The sequence below is a fragment of the Nyctibius grandis genome, chromosome 6, assembly GCF_013368605.1.
Source record: "Nyctibius grandis isolate bNycGra1 chromosome 6, bNycGra1.pri, whole genome shotgun sequence".
NCBI classification, from domain to species: domain Eukaryota; kingdom Metazoa; phylum Chordata; class Aves; order Nyctibiiformes; family Nyctibiidae; genus Nyctibius; species Nyctibius grandis.
In genome coordinates, this window is record NC_090663.1 from 31,737,329 (window position 1) to 31,750,861 (window position 13,533).

The 13,533-nt window shown below is 40.5% G+C and overlaps 1 protein-coding gene across 6 annotated transcripts in view; it reads left to right on the plus strand.

Annotated features, from left to right (window-relative positions):
• Positions 1-1,363: 1,363 nt before the first annotated feature.
• FIP1L1 (factor interacting with PAPOLA and CPSF1) overlaps positions 1,364-13,533 on the plus strand; it is a 44,642-nt gene continuing 32,472 nt past the window's right edge. For 4 of the 6 annotated variants that reach the window (XM_068403522.1, XM_068403523.1, XM_068403525.1 and 1 more), the window contains exons 1-8: positions 1,364-1,540; positions 2,334-2,373; positions 4,700-4,757; positions 8,269-8,372; positions 10,575-10,636; positions 10,835-10,942; positions 12,098-12,228; positions 12,507-12,575. In XM_068403522.1, coding sequence (XP_068259623.1) covers positions 1,459-1,540; positions 2,334-2,373; positions 4,700-4,757; positions 8,269-8,372; positions 10,575-10,636; positions 10,835-10,942; positions 12,098-12,228; positions 12,507-12,575 — 654 coding nt within the window. In that variant the 5' untranslated portion in view covers positions 1,364-1,458. The remainder of the gene's footprint in view (positions 1,541-2,333; positions 2,374-4,699; positions 4,758-8,268; positions 8,373-10,574; positions 10,637-10,834; positions 10,943-12,097; positions 12,229-12,506; positions 12,576-13,533) is intronic. The other 2 variants (XM_068403524.1, XM_068403527.1) reach the window with 1 other exon arrangement.

Genomic DNA, 13,533 nt, shown 5'->3' on the forward strand with positions numbered 1-13,533 from the left:
GTGTCCTTTAATGTTGGCCAGAAGTATGTTAAATGGCCAAGTAAACAAAACAGGAATGCAAATGAAGAAAGATACTGAGGCCCAGTAAGAAGTACTACAATGCAAATTTGTTTTATGAGAAACGAGTGTCTGATTTTTGACAAGCTGTCCTGCTGAGAAAGTGGGGTCCCTTTTTTAGTTTTCACAAACATCCTAAGACGCTGAAGACTCCATTTGTACACACAGTTGGTCAAAACTTGTTTTGAAAGTTGTTGGTACTTAAATTTTCTAATGAATCTTGCAGTTGTTAATGCAGCATTCACAGATGTGAAGTGAGAAAATCATCAGTAAAAATGGCTTGGTACTTCCCACTGCTTTTAAAATAGAGCAATTTCTTCATGAAACACATAGTTATACTCTGAAACATTCACAGCACACTATGAACGTAAAACTCTTACTGGAGCTAAAAATAAAATCAGGCAATTTGTGGAGAAAAAAAAAAATCTATAAACAGTTGTTAAACCTAAAATATTACCTCCAGCTGGGATAGTCCCTGAGCTGAGAGCTAGGATAGTGCTAGTAGAAGTAGCAGCATGTTTATCCTGCGGTTACGCTCCCCCCGGCAGCTGCCATCAGCCGCCAGTAGAAGCACTGCATCGGACTGTGCGTGTGTTTGGCCAAGTCCCGCTTCTGGAAATGGGCGAGGATGTCCCAGAGGAGATCGCCACGCTGCCCGTGATCCCTGCTGAGGACGCGAACGGGCGTTTAGGGATGCAGAAGAGCACAAGGACCGCCGAGAGCAGCGGGGACAAACGGCAGCGAGAGGAGGGGGAGGCGGTTCTCGCAGGCACGCCGCGCCTCGGGAGCGTGGGGAAGGCACAGGCGAGGTGACTCCCAGCGACTGGCAGCGCACAGAGCGGGGAGAACCACCCGTGCGAGCCCGGCCCGGGCAGCGGGGCCGGCGCCGCGGGGAGGGCGGTCCCCGGGCTGGGCCCGGCCTGGCCGCACGGCCGCTCTCCCTCTTCCCCTCCGGCCCGGCCCGCTTCTCCCGCGGGCAGCCAGGAAGCCTCTCCGTTTCTCCCCACTCATGGACTCCGGCCCGTAAGGCCCCTCGGGGAGCGGAGGGCGCCGCGTCGCGCCCGGCCATGTCCCCTCGCCGCCCTCCCCGCGCGGCCGGGCGCCGCCGGGCCGCCCCCCGCGTGCCCGTGCCCAGGGCGCCGCGGGGCCGGGCCGGGCCGGGCCCGCTTCCTGTGCGTGTCACTCACGCGGCGGGGGAGGGGAAGCGCCAAGCAGGCGGCGGCGGTTCCTCCGCGAGCGGTGGCGTTGGCCCGGGCGGGCGTTCGCTCGCAACCCCCCGGCCGCCGCCCGGTCGCGGCCTGAGGCGCCGGCGGAGGCCTGGGGCGGCGCGGCGGTACTGCCCAGAGGCGGGAGGCCCCAGCGCCGCCGGTCCTGGGCCCACCCGTCCCGCGGGAGGCGGCCATGTCTACCGGCGAGGTTGAGCAGCTGTCGACGGACCTCGGCGGGGCCGCCGGTGACGAGGAGGAGGAGTGGCTCTATGGCGGTACTGACCTTCCCAGACCCCCGTCCCTAGCCCACCTGCGCCGGCCCGGCGCTCTGCCCCGCCGCCGCAGCAGGGGTGAGGTGTGTAGGCCGCGGCGTGCGCCGCCTCCCCAGGCCGGCCCGTGGCTGAGGGCGGCCCACACCTGCCCGCTGAGCCGCGCTGGCCGGCAGCCGTTTAAAAGGGTCCCTCCGTCCCGCCACCCCCGCGGCTGCTCTGTCCCCTCCTCCTGGCCAGCCCTCCGGCGGTGCCGTCCCGGGTCTGTCCGCGGCCCCCTCCCCGCCGCCGCCGTGGCTCCCTGCCCCCTCCCCCGCGGGCGCTCGGCCACCGGCCTCTCAGGCGCTGAAGGTCTCCCGGCCCCTCTGCCCGGGCCGCGCAGGCCGAGGTGTGCTGGGCGTCCGCGGCAGGAGGCCCACATGGCCCTCCGGCCCCACACGCACCCCTGGGGCGGCCGAGCCTCTCCCGGTACCCCCCTGCCCGGGCTACCGGTGTTGAAGTACGGAAGCAGCCTTAACCTTTTATGCATAAACTTTCTGTACAACTTTAGAGACTTCCTTTACGTTCAAATCCCAGTGAAACCTGTAAACTAAACCCTGCCCATGTGGTGGACCTGTCAGTGCAGAGCACTGTGAGTGCTCAGGGGTCTGTTTGACTGATTTCACAATTGAAACATTATGAAAATGTCTCAATAGTAAACTGCAGAGTTGCCTAATAGTCTGCATGGCAAGGTATCTGTCATGGTTGCTATTCATAGGATTTTATTCTTAACTACTGTATTTCTTTTCTGTTCTGGTAGATGAAAATGAAGCAGAGAGACCAGAGGAAGAAAAAGCTAGGTGAGTATTTGGATAACTGCAACTCCTGTAGCGTGACTGCACAAAAATTGTATTCATTACATTCTTCCCAGCTTTTGAAAGTCTGTAGCACCTGAATACACTCTGGTGTCTTTGAAAATCCCTTAAGATAGTATGTTTGGTCTGCTAGAATGACTTGGCTCTTCTGGTTTTACCTGTGAAATTGGGACACTTGAGTATGAAAGTTATTTTAAGTTTTAACTGTATGGACAGAAATAACCCCTCACAAAATGCCAACAAGTCTTTTATTTCTGTAATCATTGCGCTTTACGGTCTTAATAATGGGTCAGGACTTAATTTGTTCTAGATAATTTAGAAATTAAAAGACAGTCTGTCTCCCAGAGTTTACAGTGTAGTTACAAAAAGAGGAATACAACGGAAGCAGTGGAAGATTACCAGCTGGTTTGATGTGCAGGTCTCATAACACATCTGCTTAAGGTTTTGGGGTTGTTTTTTTTTTATTAGTAAGACGGTATTTGAAAGAAATTTAGAAAAAGCTTTGGAAGCAATTGAGGGAGCCTGCTTGAGTTATAAGGAGCTGCATGAGAGAAAGTACAAAGATGCTCCTTTGAAAATCTAGCTAAGTTGATGGAGGTTGGTAGCAAGGATTGACTGGAAATCGTTGATTGTCAAGGTAAATTAAACAAATAAAGAGGAAGCCAGTGCAAGAAAACACGTGTTGTTATTTCCTATAAATGCTGCCAGTCAACAGATATTTTCTCAATGAGAACTCCTGAAGTTAGTTACGCTTGGTGGACTTCTTGTCCGTAAGCTTGCTCAGTTACTTTTTTGAACTGATGTCAACTTTTGACAGGCACAATGTGATACAGCATTAATGACCTTCACAACTTGACTACATACAGTATCATTCTGAAGCAGCTACTAGATACCGTTATTTGATTCCCATTAGTTCTTGTAGTATAAGAAACAGTTGTTTCCTGTCACCTTTTCCATGTCACTTAACACTTTTCTAGACCTCTGTTGCAATCGTTTTGAATCATCTCTTTTCTAGGACAAAGAATTCTAGTTATGTATTTACTCTTTTATTTGGAAGCTATTCCATATCAATTGATTCCTTGTGTTAAGTTGCCTTTTCTTGACCTGGCACCTTTTGTCAGTATTACTGTTGTTTAAGAAAATTATTTGCATGGCAACTGAAATGAGCTTTAGAAACAGTGGTATTTTACTCCAGTTTCTGGTCAGTAGCGTCTAGCTTGGCATTTGGCTGCCTCAATACGTAGTTATGGACTAAAAAGCATAACAAATGGTAGTTTATGCATCTTATGAGTTGTGTTTGGAACTCTGGAAGTGTGGTGACAGTTTACCTGTTAAATGTTTCAGTCTCTGGCCTCTCAGTTTTGGCATTCTTCGTATATATAAAACTTCTGAGGTTTTATTCAGGTTCTGTAACTAGTTTGTCATTTTACTGGGTGATGAAGTGAAATGGTCAAGCTTGAATCCTGGGGCCATACCTGGGCTATGTTGGTTTTTGGTGCAATGCTCATGAGTGGATATTTTGCCAAAAGAAGATGGGATCAAAATCATTTTGTTCAATGTTGGCAATTGCTCACTCCACTTAAGAAATATCTTTTCAGTGAAAGAATATTGTTTCTAAATGGCTCCCTGATTACTCTGCTGTTTGTGGTGCAACATCCCAATAGTTAATGGAACTGTGGAAATTAAAGTATTGCTGTGTAAGAAGCAGCAGTAGGTAAGCCCAGTGAGACAGCTCATTTGCATGGATTTGGCAGTGCTGGTCATTTTAGATGGACCAGCAGTTTTAAAATTTTTACAGTTTTCAGTCTACAGTTAAAATATAATTGAATTAATCATTGAATTGTAGCTATTCCATATGGTGGAAGAAAGTTTCACAATGCAGATGCGAGAATTTTGATTCAGTGCAACATTACCTATGGGTATTTAAATGTTTTTTCCATTATGTCTTTGAAAAGTGTCAGTCTACAGGGGAAAAAAAAAAGGAGCTGTTATTCTCCCTTCATATACTATGAAAAATATCACTTCGATTTCGAAAGAGAATCCAGGTGTAGTGCCTTATTACTTCCAACTGTTCTACAAATATCCAGTTAGTATGATTTATGATACCTAAATATTATCCTGCTAATATAAAGTTATGTTCATCTAGAAATTTTTTTAATAATTTGTTTTTTAATTAATGCAGGAGATAGCTGGAGCTTTGGCTCTTCTCTGGAATGATGTAGCAAGGCTTTTTTCATCGCTAGCTGATATGTGTGAAATAATAGGTGCATAAATACCTAGTTTCATCTTTTCCTGTTTGTTTTTGTTTAAGTGTTCCACCCCCACCTGGAAGTGAAGAGGAGGCTGCAGAAAATGGCGTTGTGAAAACGGTAGTTTAAAATGTGTTTTTGAAATACTGCTTTAATTTGTTTTGATTTATGGGGTATTCATAGTTTGGCTAGGACTTATAATTAAATGAATTAATGCATAAGTGTATGCTTTTGATGTTTTTTTTTTTCTGAAAGGTGTTTGACACTGTCTGCAGAAGCTCTGTAGAAATTACTAAATTAGGAAATCCCATTTCCAGCTGCAATCCACTATTAAAAACTAACTTACAGAACATAAATGAATAGTACTTCCATTTTTTGGGGGGGAAAGATGGTACTTCAAGACAGCTGTCTTTTCTCGAAGACATCCTTTTCAAAATGATGGTCTCTCTATTTTTCCTCACTGATAGGAAAATAAAATCCTCTGATCATTTTTTGTTTTTGAACAGGATAAACAATCAGCCTTTGCAGACCTATGTGAAAATATGGATCAAGACATGAATTACACGTGCCTTTCAGAGGCAATGTAACAGACTTGTTTGGTAGTAGTCTTCAATGTTCAGTATGTCATGTAACTTCAGTGTTAGTATGATGAAGTAAAGGACCAGGAAATGAAATTTGCAGTTGCAGTGTTGATAAAAGGCCTCAGTTTACTGTGAATGAGAACAGTTTAAATCTTTTCTATGGCAAAACTGTAATTTTACTTCACTGGCATTTTTTAGCTTATATCTTGCAAGAATTCTCTTAAGTGATGCAGAAACGATTATCATGATATTTGTGCAAGTTTTAAGGACTAGCCTCTCAAAAGTATATTTTTTCAGTAAGTCGAGTGCTTTGTTTATGAAAGATATTACAACTTGCTTAAAGTTGGGTGAAAAAAAACTTACAAGAACCTATTTCAGTTGTTTAAACTGAAAAGCTTTTTATTTGAACTGCACCAAAGGCTTTTTGTGCTGATGCTAATATTGTAAGTGGGCAGTAGGTTTGGTATGTGAGGTGCAAGGAGACAATAGTATACTTTTTTGGACTTGCTGATTTTAAAATATTTCTAAAAATCCTCATTGGCACAGTTTCCTTGTACTTGCATATCTTTGTATTTTTCACCTATATAAAGCCTAGCATTGTTAGGATATCATTAGAACATCTCCATAAAATTGAGAACTTCATGGTAAAAGGTACACATGAAGGGTCAGCAGCAACCTAGAAAAATGGATGGTGTTTAAGTTGATTGAATAAGAAAAGGTGAATATTTCTGTGAGGAGGGAACTAAGAAATCATTGTTTGTAAGTGAAATTGGTTTTGATTGAAAAGGTACATGTTCCAGACAAGATGTTATTTTCTGTTTGATGCGTTTGTAGTGCTCTCTACCGTGTGGGTTGCCTAGTGTGTGAGAGAGTGGTGAACTTGTACTTTTCAGCAGTGGGTCATTGAAAGACTGTCTTCTATCTTCAGCTGTCATGTACAGAATATCTGTACTGATCTAGACTTTCCCCCTTCCTTGATTAGACTCTTACTTTTTATGCAAATTGTATTCATGTTTTATAGCAAGGATGAACTGCACTCCAACATCTTATCTTCTGTGCAGCTGCTTATTTTTGTCTAATTTATGTACCAGGCAAGTTAATAGATGGTGTAATAGATAAGGGCTAGATCTCAGCTGTGCTTGGATAACTGCAGGCTACCTGGGCAAAATCAACTTGGCTTCAGTGTGTTCAGCCTCTTGCTGAAGGATTCGACAAGTATATGAATAAGGGTGATCTGGTTGGTAAAGTTCACTTGGATTCCACAAAGTTTTTAAAAAAGTTCCTCAGCAAAGCATTTTAAGAAAACTAAGCAGCTATAGGATCAGTCCCACATGGATAATTGATGTATAAAAGATAGAAAACAGAGGGTAGAAGTAAAGGTTCAGTTTTCACGGTGAAGGAAGGTCACCTCCTGTGGGGATTCTCTGGAATGTTGTGCATAACCTGTGCTGTTTAATGTCTTTATAAATTAGTTTGAAAAGGGGTAACTTGTGGGATCACAAGTTTTCTGATGTTACAAAGTTATTCAAGATAGTAAGAGCAAGGACTATCCGTGACAAACGGACTGGTTAATAAAAGGTTATTGAAATTCTGTGTAGAAAAAGAAGAGTGGTGTTCATGGGAGGAAAAACAGGTTTACAAATATGGTGTATCAGCTCAGGTGGTCTCTGAGCTGATCATTACCACTCAGGAGGGACACTCCAAGTTATGTAGAAAGATCCATGAAATTGACGGTTAAGTGCTTGTCTGGAGTCTAAAAACCAGTTAAACCTTGGGACGTAGCAGAAAATTAATAGAGAACAGAAGGTATCATTATACTATAAATTCATGGTTCAGTTGCACCCTAAATTCTGTGTGCTGTTCTGTTCCCCTCACATCGTAAGACTTCAACTGAGAAAAGCTGAGAGAAGAAGAGCAGCAAGAGTAATCGAGGTAGCTTCCATACAAGGAATGACTGAGTAGGCAAAGGACTTCTCAGCATGGAAGACAGGCGTATGTAGGATACGATGGAGGCTAACAAAATCATGTATGGAGACTATAAATAAGGACTGATTCCTCCCAGTCCCTTCTGTATGAGAACTGAGACTGTTAAATAAAAGTCATAGGAGCCAGGATGAAAAAAAATAAAAGAAATTGGATCTTCATGCAGTAGACGGTGCTGTGGAACTCCTTGCCAAAGAGAGTGTCATTGCTGGGAGTTTATGAGAGTCCAAGTGAAGTCTGAGCAAGTACTTGAGAGAGAGATCCATTAGGGGTTACTAAATAGACAAACCATAACTGGCTTAGGAAATACCCTGAGCTGATAATAATCAGCAGCTGATGTTAGGGAGGAGCATCATACGTGTTTGCTCTGTTTTTTCTCTTCCCTGTGGTCTCTGGGAGGGGAAAACCAAAACAAAACACCAAACAAACCCAAAACACTTGACTTGATGAACTCTTGGTATGAACTGTAATGACTGTCATTTACCAGCAAGCTTGAATGCTATGTGACAGAACAGCATGCAGTGTGCTCTTGTATCTGTTTTTTCAGCCTGTTCACTGAAAAATCTCAAGTATTTTATATGGTTTAATGATGTTAGGAACTGAATAGATTTCTCTGAAGCACAGTGTTCATCTACAACTGGAAAAACATTTATTTGAGTTACTCTGGTTATGTAATTGAGGATGGCAAGAAGATAGTCTTGCATATATATATGTTCTTTCCTGAGTGACAAGATAAGAGTCAAACCTGTTTGTATGAGCTAGATAGAGGGAAGAAGGATGTTAGGTAATGGAAACTATTTTATGCTTATTTAGGGAATATCAAGTTTCAGAAACAGAGCTTAATATTAAAGATACTTCCCTATTTTGATCCAGATGTTTCAGATACTTGTAGCGTTTCAGAAGATGAGCCTCCTAAATTTGCTGTTAATGCTGCTCAATTCTGAGGTCTAGGAAAAGGAGAATTTTCTTTCGAAGATTTCTAGATTGGATAGTTTTGTCTGGATTATTTTTCCATTGTAAAGGTAAGTGACTGCTTTTTGTCTAAGCAATGACTTTTTCTTTTGTAGAAGGTGGCAGAGGCTGAGGATGACAGTGATAGTGATAGTGATGATGATGAAGATGATGTTCAAGTCACCATAGGAGATATTAAAACAGGAGCTCCACAGTATGGGTAAGTTATTTGCAAGCATTAACTGGAGGAACTTTCAAGATTACATTTAATTATTAATTCAGGCTCTTTAATACTTGTCAATGTCAAATTGTATGCATAGTTAGTCTCAATTTAGTTTTTTTTCCTCTCTTTAACGATGTTTTTAATGATACAGTGACTTGAAAACAAAAAAGTGAAATGTAACCAATGAAATGTCTTAAAGGAAGAGCTGTTGCATGAGTTAAATTTTGTTTTCAGATTTTGAGAAATAATTGTATTAAGTTTGTAAAGTAGACAGTTGTTTTTTGTTGTGGAACGGCTATGTTACATAGCATTTTTAGGGTCGTTACTGTGACGGTGACATTTTTGTTACAAATGGTGGAGTGGTAAGCACAGAGAGCATTAGAAACAGTTGTCTTTGGTCCTTTCTAACAGTTGTCCTTTCTAGTGGATACAGTTCTAATTAGACCTCTATAGTTTCAATTCCTATTGATGTTCTCAAATAAGATTTTAGTGTACTTCAGGATGGAGCTGCCAGTCTCTGGAGATAATTTCTCAAGATCATGGTTTAGGCATTTGTACCATACAAGAATTTTTTTGGCTGCTCTTGCCTCATATTCCTTCTTCTCTTGATAAAGGGCTTATTTTTCACTGGACACTTTTGAACAGTGTTAATTTTACCCAAAATTATGGAATATTACTTTTCATTACATGGAAGTTGTCTGAGGGAAATGTTTTGCTTGTCTGTCTTGGCAATCCTGATGTTTTTATGCTTATTAAAACCAGAGTTACTAGGGCTTCATTTCTTAATAGAATTATGACAGGTCTGCAAGTGGGTCTGACTCATATATATTACTGTGTTCTTAACTTTAGAATGCAGGTGATTTACTTTACTTTTTTGAAACACAGTATTTTTAAACTTTCAGTATTTCATATCCTAAACTAACTGTGCAAATTAAAAATAGCAATTCTTTCAGTTCTTTATTTGTCTGCTTTCAATAACTTGCAGTATGCTTGTGGTGTAGGCAGTGACCTCAAATTTTGTGAGACTAAAGCAAAACTAGATTTATATTCTCAGTGGATTTGCTAGTGCTCGTTCTATGAATACAGAAAACAATGAGCAGATGATCCTAAATCTAATTAGAGTAGAAAGTTTTATGTAGAAATGGTTGTTTTATGAAAAACCTTTTTTTTCTGGACAAATTGAACAGAAAGTTCATGGAAGGGCAGTAATCTAAAGCAAATTCAACATTGTTGTTCATTTTAACTTCAGTATAACAAGTTATTTTTATAGGGTTAAATAATTTTTCATTTAGTAGTCAACTGCTGTTTAAAAAAAAAAGTAAGATTCGTTTGACAAAGTCATGTACAAATACAGCATGGCGGATCAGAAGGTTAAATGTTTTGTGTCAGTTTTGTACTGTTGTAGCACTTGAATGAAAACTAAAACTGAATGAAAGTGGTACTGCAAACTATATGCTGCCTTCTAATTATATGCTAATCTCATTATGTTTATGGGTTGATACCACCTGTGAGGATAAGCTACATTGCATGCAAATGGTAGTCAAAGCTAGCTCTTAATGTTCCAAATGAACAATACTGTAATTCCGTTAAGTCAGTTCAGTATCTAGATTTCTGAGTGCGTTTCTATGAAGAAAGCTGTCATGTATTTTAGAAAGTGAAATGTTACACACTTTTGTGTTGGTCATGAGGATAGGGAATTGCTAGAAGTACATTGAAACAGACAGCCTTGCAATCGTTGTAGAGGAATGCTTGTATATTCCACTTCTGTACAGATTAAAGGGAATAATTATGAAAAAAGGTCCTGTCTAAACCCTTTTTTTTTATTTTGTTTTTACTCTAATCCCTAGAGTGTCATCTGTATCCCTAAATGAACTGCATTTTTCCTTTCTTCTTCTGGTTCTGTCCATTCTTGTTTCTATCAAGGTCTTTATCCTTTCAACTCAGGAAGAGTGACTGGGACTTGCTTCACAACTCTTTATTAGTTGGAGAAGTTGCTACTGAGCATAGAAAGGTACACTCTCTTCCTCCTAGGCTGATCTCTTTACTTTTACAGTGTTACCAGCTTGGAAAGCTAGAGATTCAGGATGGCGATTGAGCCTGGGTCCAGCTTGTTTCTGGATCTAGCTAACTCTTGTTTTGTGTTTTCTTCTGTTTTAAGAGTTTTCTCTGTCTAATTCAGTTTTGTTAATTTCTTTTAAGTTATGGTGCGGCACCCGTGAATCTCAATATTAAGACAGGAGGACGAGCTTATGCATCTTCTGGTAAGAAAATTTACACGGTAATATTAGTAGAAATGCAAAAAAATATTTGATTGTTTTGGATGAAGGAAATGATTTTCACTTCCAAAACTTCTTGATAAATTTAAATCTGACTTTTTATTTCTATTTAAGTGTGTTAGAACTGTTAAAACTCTATTTGGTAGAGACAGAAGGCTCTAACTTTCTAACTTTTCTTCACAGGTGCAAAAGTTAAAGGGGTGGATCTAGATGCACCAGGAAGTATTAATGGTGTACCACTTCTGGAAGTAGATTTAGATTCTTTTGAAGATAAACCGTGGAGAAAGCCAGGTAATGCTCTGGTTTATGTTAACGGATATGTAGGGATTCAGTAGATTATTTTAATAATAATTCCTGTTTACTGCATGTAGATGTTATCTACTCTATAGCTAGAAGATACTGTACACTATGACTTGGAAAAAGCAGCTAAGTTACGTGTTGCCTTTGTGCTGTGCCACAGAGTGTGTGGGTGTGCCATGTTTCTTAGTATATGTCCTGCACATATGGCAGCAAAAAGAGACTGTAGGACATGCCCTTTTTTTTTTTTTAAATGCATGTATGTCCTGAACTCTCCTTGGAAATCTGTATTTCTGTGGAGATTACTGCCATTGGTCTGTGCCATAGGACAGAATATAAAGCAGAACGCAAAATAGTTCTAGCAGGTTTGAGCATGAAGAATGGTGAAACGTAGCTGCTTGTGCTTGTTTGTGTTCACACATAGACGTCCCTAAGCTTTGAAGATGAAACTGGTACCACATGGGCTTTCCCTAAGTCTCCTGTGTGTATTGTCTGGTTGGCTCAAGTGATTTGGCCAGACTTGTCTAATACCACCCTTGGTTGTTTTTCTTTAGTGGCAGTACATCTTGCTGCTGCATATAGTTTTTTCTAATGTTTGTATATTGCTTTGGCAATGCAAATACTGTCTACAAAATGGAAAAAAGAAGCCTTTGATAGTATTCTGGTGTTTGAGCTGTTAGCTATTTGAAATATATTCTGTGCATTTAAGTTATGTCTGGTCTCTCTCTTACAATAAAAATACTTGTGGCATCAAATGAAACTAGAGTCAAAATGAAATGTGTCAAATACATAACAAGCAAAACAGTGGTTCTTCACTGAACATAACAGCAAACCTGTAGATCTTACATTTATCCTGTTGAAAAGGTATGGAGATTATAAAGTCCTATGATATTCTCTAAGTATCTACTCTTGATCCCTGAGACAGGATGCTAGGTGAGATACTCTTTCTGACTAAATTTTAATGTTTTTATAGTCTTAGCCATGAATACTCTATGTTTACTGATGTAAGACTGTATTGTACATTTCTGTAGTATGTTTTTAGATCAATACCTAATCCCTTTTGATGTTGTAAATAGAGGTGTATGTATGTTCAGTGAAGAAAAGATGAACTTTGTAATGTTCTAAAAATGTATGCTTTTCTATTTAAAGGGGCTGATCTCTCTGATTATTTCAACTATGGATTCAATGAAGATACCTGGAAAGCTTACTGTGAAAAACAAAAGAGAATACGAATGGGTCTTGAAATTTTACCAGTTACCTCAACCACAAATAAAATTACGGTAAGTAGTACAACTTTTGTGGTGTTCCACATGTTTTTTTCCCTGTAAAGCTGCTTTGATGTCATAAGCTTGTTCTGCCCAGTTCAGTGTGTTTGTTAGAGTTTGCACTTGACTCCCGACCCCGAGCCTAGAGTGTTCCTGTGTTGCTTCACTGGCAATTTGTGTGGATAGTGTGACAGACTAGCTACAGCTAGATTCCATCTGTACTGTTACTCAGACTGCGGCCCATCACTTAAGAGTTGTGTGATGTCTTAATGGGCATGTGTTATTTAACTTAGGCTGAAGACAATGCTATGGAAGTAAGACCAAGTGCAGAGATTCTCGATGGCAGATACCATCTTTTTAAGGTGAATTTTAGTAAACTTTTGTTGGTTGCTCTTATTTTATTGAGTATTGCTTCCCATGCCACCACAGACTGATACAAGAACAACTGAAGTGGACATAGCCATTATTTCAAACTCTCATCTTACATCGGTGACTTTCTGCATATGTCACAAAATGCTGATTAAAAAGTGTTGCTTTGTTCATCACCCTTCTGCAAACATGTGAGTTAGTGGCCTGGTGAACTAACAAATTTCCCAGTGAAACTAATTTTTCTTTATGTGTTGGTTTATTTTTAGTTGTAGTGCATTTGTTTGTGCATATTAAAGAATTTGTGCAGATGTGCTGGGGAAGCTTTTGTAGATTATGACATGTTTATTTTTCCTGTGGCCTTGTAGCTCTTACTGTGTTTTGTAACACTTATCCTTGGCAACTCTGAGATGTGAAAATCAATCTTCCATATTTTTCTGTTGTCCTTTTGGGATTAGATTGCAATACATCAAGTTACACGTAGTATTTTTCTGTTTGGAAATGCTGATTTTTCAGAAAGCAGAAAAATGTTATGACAGGATTTGTCTTAAGGATTGAACGTTTTTTTCAACTTCTAATTTTCTCATTTACTCTTTCATTTGATACTGAAGTTGACATTAAAACACAAAGGTTATTTATTTTTCTTATGTTCAGTATGCAGTCATTTTTGTTCTTGCACTGTCATTAAACTGACTTGGAACGGTTTGTTGCTTTCTTCTGTATACTCCTGTGACAGAAGTGTCAATTGCAGACAGGTATTTTTGTTTCCCCTCATATGCTACTTGGTGGTATCCAGTCATTTTGACTTTATCTTAGCAAGAACAGATCAGAAGCTCCCCAGGGCTTTTTGTCTTCCTCAGTTATCATTATAGTGTTATGGAATGGTGGAAATGGTGGGCAATGGGAGTTACGATTTGCAGCTGGCTACACTCTCAAACTTCTCTGAACTGTTGT